The sequence below is a fragment of the Neofelis nebulosa genome, chromosome 16 (assembly GCF_028018385.1).
Source record: "Neofelis nebulosa isolate mNeoNeb1 chromosome 16, mNeoNeb1.pri, whole genome shotgun sequence".
Taxonomy (NCBI): Eukaryota; Metazoa; Chordata; class Mammalia; order Carnivora; family Felidae; genus Neofelis; species Neofelis nebulosa.
This window is the reverse complement of record NC_080797.1, coordinates 50,789,710-50,796,925: the sequence shown is the minus strand read 5'-3', so window position 1 is coordinate 50,796,925 and position 7,216 is coordinate 50,789,710. Positions and strand designations below refer to the sequence as shown.

The 7,216-nt window shown below is 46.6% G+C and overlaps 1 protein-coding gene across 1 annotated transcript; it reads right to left on the bottom strand.

The window, feature by feature from the left end:
* Positions 1-1,158: 1,158 nt before the first annotated feature.
* Positions 1,159-6,575, bottom strand: LOC131498437 (zinc finger HIT domain-containing protein 3). The gene is made up of 5 exons (XM_058705729.1): positions 6,428-6,575; positions 6,268-6,299; positions 4,482-4,565; positions 3,161-3,241; positions 1,159-1,687 (listed from the first exon to the last, which is right to left on the bottom strand). Exons 1-5 carry the CDS (start codon positions 6,511-6,513, stop codon positions 1,506-1,508), a joined length of 465 nt encoding a protein of 154 aa, XP_058561712.1. The 5' UTR covers positions 6,514-6,575; the 3' UTR covers positions 1,159-1,505.
* Positions 6,576-7,216: the final 641 nt, after the last annotated feature.

Below are 7,216 nucleotides of genomic sequence, written 5' to 3'. Positions count from 1 at the left end.
CATTCCTAGAAGCCAGAGATAAGCTATATCTCTCTCTCTAGGGCTCCATCAAGTTACACTGCAGAAAGTGTCCATTGTCTTATACTGACATCTGCCCTGAACCTTCACCCTATAGCGTTACTGGCTTTAATCAGGTTATGCTGGAAAGACACAGCTTGGGCCATGTGTGAGTTCTTCTCACCTTCTAGTCTCACCTGGCTGGGCAGTCCTTTGGTGCTTTGTGTCCAAAAGGCCTTTTCCTGCCAGCTGCCTTGCCAAAGACATTTGAATGACACCAAGCTGCCAAACTACTCCCACAGCAGTTCTAAGTACACATGAGCAAGCAACAGCTCCCGCCCGCAATCCAGGGCTGCTGCAGCCACCAGTGGCGTGGGGCTCCCATCTACATCTCAAGCCCTGACAGATGTCACGGGTTGGTTACCAAACTGTGACTAAGAAACCTCAGGGCCACAGAGAACTTCCCACATTTACTACCTTTGGGCATCTTCGATTCCCCACAAACAGAACAGGTCAAGTCAGCTTGAAATTAACCCTAAAATTTCAACTGGGATATCTGCATTTAGTTCCTTTAAAAAGAACAAAACCCTCAGGTGCCTGGGTAGCTCAGTCAGTTGAGCATCTGACTTCGGCTCAGGTCATGATCTCATGGTTCATGAGTTTGAGCCCCACATTGGGCCCTAGTGCTGACAGCTCAGAGCCTGGAGCCTACTTCAGATTCTCTGTCCCCCTTTCTCACCGCCCCACCCCTGCTTGTGCTCTCTTTCAAAAATGAATAAACATAAAAAAAAAAAAAAAAAAAAAAGAAAACCTTACTATTTAATATGTTGATTTATTTAACGTAATTTCAAGCAATTATGAACTAAGGATGAACAATGCAATTTATCAGAGAATCACATCTTGATTTTATTTAGCAACACTGAGGAAGTTTTTTTTTTTTTTTTTTAATTTTTTTTTCAGCGTTTTTTATTTATTTTTGGGACAGAGAGAGACAAAGCATGAACGGGGGAGGGGCAGAGAGAGAGGGAGACACAGAATCGGAAACAGGCTCCAGGCTCCGAGCCATCAGCCCAGAGCCTGACGCGGGGCTCGAACTCACGGACCGCGAGATCGTGACCCGGCTGAAGTCGGACGCTTAACCGACTGCGCCACCCAGGCGCCCCAACACTGAGGAAGTTTTAATTCAAATGGGTATAAAACTTGACAAAAGATATCATTTGTAATGTCTAACCTGTATCAAAATTAAAACATTTAAAGACAACTATCTGAATGTCAAGTTCTCTCTCCATAAAGGGCTTGCCACCTTGAGTGTCCCCCATCTTGCCCGAAATCCATGCCACAGTTTTTGACATAAAGACTTATGCGGCCTACCCTACATCAGGTGGCCTATGCCCTGGAAGTCACCACCCTTGCTCACAGGACCCCACACTAGCTGTTCTCCTGGGAGGAGGAGCAGGCAAGTTCTGAGAGCCACGCACATGATTGAGCAAGCAGCACAATAATCCATCTTAAGAATCCTCATCCTGGGATGGTTCCACAATCCGTAAACAGCAGTCAGCAAACTCTACAAACAAGGGTTCCTGCATGCAGGTCCTCATGAGTTTTGCCTTGTTATCCCCCTGATCGAGGCTGACCATCAACTGTCTAAGGTGTGGATTGAGCAGTAGGCTTCTTAATGCTGCAGACTCCCCTTAAAAATGAACAAGAAAGCCAATGTGAGTTCAAGTGGGAACAGATGGAGATAGCTAAAAGCTGAATGTTTCTAATGCAACAAATATCAAGAGTGCTGCATCCCCCTTAACCTTTAAAACCAAGAACTGAACCAGTGCTTCACATAAATAAGGTGAGATCAGCATATCAAAGGATTTCCAAGTTAAATGCTATCACAGATTCTTGTTCTTGGTATCTCTGTAAATAATTTAACTTTATGCCATTTCAATTAGGAAAAAATATTTTACCAGGACAAATACAAAAAATAATAGCACTAAGCTGTTGGCATGTTTTTGTTCTTCATAGGCCTGAAGGTTCTCACTGGGTGAGGACAGTTACACTACATACTCTGAACGCTGTTTAAGCAAACACTTGATCCTTGCAAAGCAGGATCTGTAGCAATGAACGGACACACACATCTGCATGGTACTTTGCAGTTTGAAAAACTTTTCACACCTACCCTCATATCTCAGCTTCACCCTCAGTATAACTAATCACTACCATGGGAATGGGTACCAAGCAGTCAGCCTACATTGAGATGGAAACAATGAAAATTTCCATCTTTAGAAACTACACTGGCCTACTAATCACACACAGAACAGAACTGCTATAAGGACTGACTGCACAGTCCTACACAAACGCTGGGCATTGTTAACACCTGCATCCCTCTGAAAAATCAGATCCTGGGATTGCCCAGTCTGCATTAATGGCTAGACCATACACTGTGCCCTGGGTACATGGGAATAAATGTAGGCCCCTGCCCTACAAATTGGTGTGGGAGAGAGAAATTACTATAAAATATGAGTGGTGTATTACAAGGCCTGATGGGAAGGCAAAAAAGGGCTTACTTCTGAGAACAACAAAAAGTCAAGAGAAGTTTAGCTGAGGAAAGGTAACCTGAACCAAGCCTTCAGGGAGAATTTTGTCAACCCACAAAAACAGTAGGATTCCAGGGCAAGAGAGTTGTAGGCAGGCTGGGAGGTGTTGAATGAAGCCCTCAGTGTTCACAGAATCATGCAACATAAGGGCTCTGCACACCATACTCAAGTGCAGCTGACCCTGAACAACAGGCTTGAACTGCACAGGCCCACATATACAAGGATTTTTTCCCCCATAAATACAGTGCTGTGTTTCTCTTCCTTATGATTTTCTTAACATTTCCTTTTCTCTCGTTTATTGTAAGAAGACAGCATATAATACATATAACATACAAAATATGTTAATCGACTATGTTATATTGGTAAGGCTTCTGGTCAACACTAGAATATTAGTTAAGTTCTGGGGGAGTCAAAAGTTATACACAAATTTTCATTGCATGGTAGTTGGGGAGTGAAGCCGAACCCCAGCACAGTTCAAGGGTCAACTGTATTTATTAATAACCAAAAAATCACGTTATTCTTTGGATTAAATGTTATCAGTAATTGACAAAGAAGTAAACACAGCAAAGACTTACCTAAATTCTTTAAATTCTGCAAAGAAACTCTGTCCTCTTCCTCATCACTATTGAGAAAATCAGCTACAGAGTCATCATCATCTGAGGAATACAGAACACAATCAACTAATTAGGAATAGAAACAAAACCTAGATGCCAGATTTTAACAACTACTGCAATAGATTAAAAATGTGCACACAAGTGACAATAGTAGGACAAAGTAGGTATAGACAAAACAAAAATGACTTTTCTGTAACTTATAACTGTACCAACATTCCTCTTTTTGGAAAGGGAATGAAAGCAAAAGCAAAGAATTAGTGACTTTAACAAGCACACCCTAGTATTCACATACTTGTTTATTATATGTGTCTCTGTGGTCTTCTGGACAGGAGCCTGATTTTCCAATTCCTATCACCCCAGGTCCCCTCACTATGGCTCCAGCCCTGTCAGGACCCAAAAAACTAGGTGTTCTATAAAAACCTGCTAACACAGGGGCACCTGGGTGGCTCAGTCGGTTAAGCGGCCGACTTCAGCTCAGGTCATGATCTCTCAGTCTGTGAGTTTGAGCCCCGCGTCGGGCTCTGTGCTGACAGCTCAGAGCCTGGAGCCTGTTTCAGATTCTGTGTCTCCCTCTCTCTGCCCCTCCCCTGTTCATGCTCTGTCTCTCCCTGTCTCAAAAATAAATAAAAAACGTTAAAAAAAATTTTTTTAAAAACCTGCTAACATGAATACCCTGTGCTTTTAGCATGGCCAGAAATTTCTGGCACTGCCTGAACCCAACAAGGAAGTTTCTCAAAAGGCAGAAATAGGCTATCCCCATGCTGTGAATGTTCAGGCAGCAGGAGGGGCTGCTTTCAGAGACTGGCATGGTACATGAAACCCAGGAGATACTGAAGTGTGGATAAATGGATGAGACAGCCCACTCCCACAATAAATCCATAGAGCCCCAGCAGCATGAAGGTGACCTAGGCCAAAGGCAGTCGCCCACCCAAGCCTAGCTCAGGTGAACTGACAGCTCCAGCCAGGCCCATGGAGGGAAACCTGAAGCCTGACTGGAAAAGGATCCTACCAGCAGGGTCCCCCCCTTCATCCCCAAACCACAGCTACAGGCTTTATCCCCTCTGCCTCTGTCCTCCTTGTTTCTTGCCCTTAACAATACCTTCAGGATGCTCTATAATACATAACAGGTGCCCCACTCCTGGTGCTCCAGGCTAAGGAAGGTGCTGCTCCTTAATGAAGCCATCGTTCCTGACTCCCTGCCCCAACCCACATCTCTTTCCTTTCAGCTTCTTTTATTTGAAACCTTTTCCTAGGTTGGCTGGTTTGAAATCAACCAACCCACCTTTGTCTTCTGCAGGCTTTATAGTTTTTGTAGTAACAGCTGATCTTTTTCTCTCAATAGGACGAGTTTCAGGGTTGCACTCCTCTGAAAGAGACACAAATCAGGCGCACATCACTTCTACTTTAGCAACAAGGCTGCACCTCTCCACCAAGCCAGCATCTAGGTGGGAAGCTATGTTCAGGGTAAGGGATGTGGGTAGGGATAATGGATGCAAAGGAAATGAGGGATCAAATCACAGGGCAGTATCCAGAAAACAAGCAACCTTGGGCTTGGCAGAGGTGGGGGAAACAGGTCTTGTGTATCCTGAGGATCTGTCCCCATCCAACTTACTCTGCAGAACCTCACAGGGCTTTCACCAAGATCAAGTGGCACACTGACTTCAATTACCAAACTATTTTCTCAGCAGTTTCAGACACTAAATTTGCATGTGCCACGTGCCAATTACACAGATAAAATCATCAGGCCCCCATCAAGGGGCTGAGTCTTAGAGATGGCAGTTGGAGAGATGGAGAAAAGTCTGATTTACATCACCTGAGAGGGCCAGGAGACAAAGAGGAGGCACTTTCAGGTGGAAAGAGCATTCCTGGCAGAGGGAAAGGTCTACGGCTGGACCAGACCCCTGAAAGAACAGGGTCAGGAGCAACCACATGGTGATGAGCAACTACCAGTTGATTGACAGGGCAGGCCTGGCAGGAGGCTGGGGCCCACACAAGTGGAGGAAGAGCAAAAGAATACCACAAAGGGAGGTTGGCCTTTCTTCCCAAGACCAGTGTCTCTCATCAAGGGCACTGTGGTGTTCAAGAAGGAAAGGTCTTTAATGGTGTGAGTCTCACACACCACAGGCTGTTTATCTGAGTCAATACCAATTGCCAGAATTGCCCCCCAACCCTCCTCAGCTACTGTAAAACAGAAACAGTGTAACAGTGTGTCTCCCTAGGGAGAGCAATACCCAAGTTAAGAATCACTGGCTTCCTTTCCTAGAGAGGCTGGAGTGTTCAACAAGGGAGTTAATTACTCAAATGTGCATTTCAGGAAAGACCTTGGGGGCAGCCCGGCCACACAGTTGAGAGCTCCAGATTGCTCCAGATTGCCCCAGATTGCTTTAGGGATTCTTGGGCCACCCAGGGCTGCACAGCCAGAGCAAAGCCTACCCAACCCGGCTCCACAACCCTATTTCCAGCAAAGCGGTTCTCCTTCTTTCCTATCTTGAACCAAAAAGTTTCCTTTGAAAATGCTCCACGGTCATTAGGGTTAAAAAAAACAGCAGGGGGAGGGAAGCAGCTTGAAATGGACCTCTGAGTCAGAGTCTGGAAGGGGGGACACGAGAGGTAAAAAACCAATGAGGAACTTTAACAAAAGAGTCAACCCAGCATGCGGTCGCGGCAAAGGGTCCCTGAGGACTGAGAAGAGACCCCGAATTGCAGTTAAAATGTAGACTAATCGCTCCTTATTGTAAACAGATCTACCTCGTTGTTTCTAACAAAACATTTTTGAAGGAAAGAAAACGTTCTCGTTAACCTCAGCAAGAGCAGCTTCTGCGTCAGAATTCTAAGATGAAGAAACTACTAGGGTCGACTCTGTCAGACCAAAGTAGCCCATTATTTAAAATAAGAAAGAAAAGAAAAGAGAAAGTCTATAAAAGAAAAGGCAGGGCAGAAGTTTTCACTGTTCGAAACCCGAGGAAGCATTCACAAGTAGAGGTTCCCCGTGGGACGAGGCAGGGATTGACGGGGGTTGCCCGCACTAGGGGAGTGCCGGGGGCTCAAGCGGGGCGCCGGGGTCTTACCTTTGTGCTTCCGGAAACATCCCACGGAGCAGCTGCAACAACAGAGAACACGACCGCGTCAGCCCGGAAAGCCTCGTGGACCCTCCCGCAGCCCCCGCCGGGTCCCCGAGCCGCCCCGCAGGCTCCACCCGGCCTCCTCCCCCACGACCCCCACTCTTACTAGGGCACACGGCAGGCGGGGCAGCGGTATTTGGGTTTCTCCAAGCAAATCACGCAGACGACAGCGCTACTATTCAGCGACGCCATGGTCGCTCCCCAGCCTCACTCTCACCCGCAAGCGCCAGTCTCTGACGGAGGGTACCACGTGCACGCCCTTTTTTTTTCTGTTTCCTTAACCCGGACCAATCGGCGAGCAGCACTTGCTGGCAGTCAAAAGCAACGGATCGATCCTGCTCATTGCTCCAGTCCTGATAAGTAGACAGTCGATATACTCGATGCGCATCCAGTAGCAGCTTTGGCTTCCAGGATTAAGTCACAGTTGTCGTTGGAGAACTTGCTATGTATCCCTGTCCTGTCCCTAAGGGCAAGTCACTGTTACTCTCCAATTCTGTTGCCCCACATGTAAAAAGAATACGTGGGACTAAATGTCATTTACCTTCTGGCTTGGACTTTCTGAATCTTGCAAGGGCACTGGGTTCTCACCCCCACCCCAGCCCCCCACATCTCGTTTGCTTATGTCTAGCAAATGAGAAGTCCAGACCCTGGCCAATTAGATCCATCGGTTAGATCGAGTGACGTACATGTGCTTTTCCCAGCATAGGCCCTTTTTCTCTCAGGGAAGAAAGATGAGACTTGACAACTGCCAAATGTTTACTGAGCTCCAAGTGACAGCAGTGCACTGCCCAGAGGCTGGGTTGGGGACACCCAGGCAGTAGCAGCCACAGCCTCTTCCCTCTGGGAGTTCAAAGCTTAGACCTAAGGCAGGAGAGAGAGGTGAAAGAGAAGAGAC

Bases quoted from the DNA above. Each gene is read 5' to 3' on its own strand.
- LOC131498437 (XM_058705729.1), bottom strand. From the start codon at position 6,513: ATGGCGTCGCTGAATAGTAGCGCTGTCGTCTGCGTGATTTGCTTGGAG. The intron at 3,242-4,481 runs GTGGGTTGGTTG...TGTATTCCTCAG, and splicing joins AAAGCCTGCAGAAGACAAAG to ATGATGATGACTCTGTAGCT. The intron at 1,688-3,160 runs GTAAGTCTTTGC...TTCATTTTTAAG, and splicing joins GCAGAATTTAAAGAATTTAG to GGGAGTCTGCAGCATTAAGA.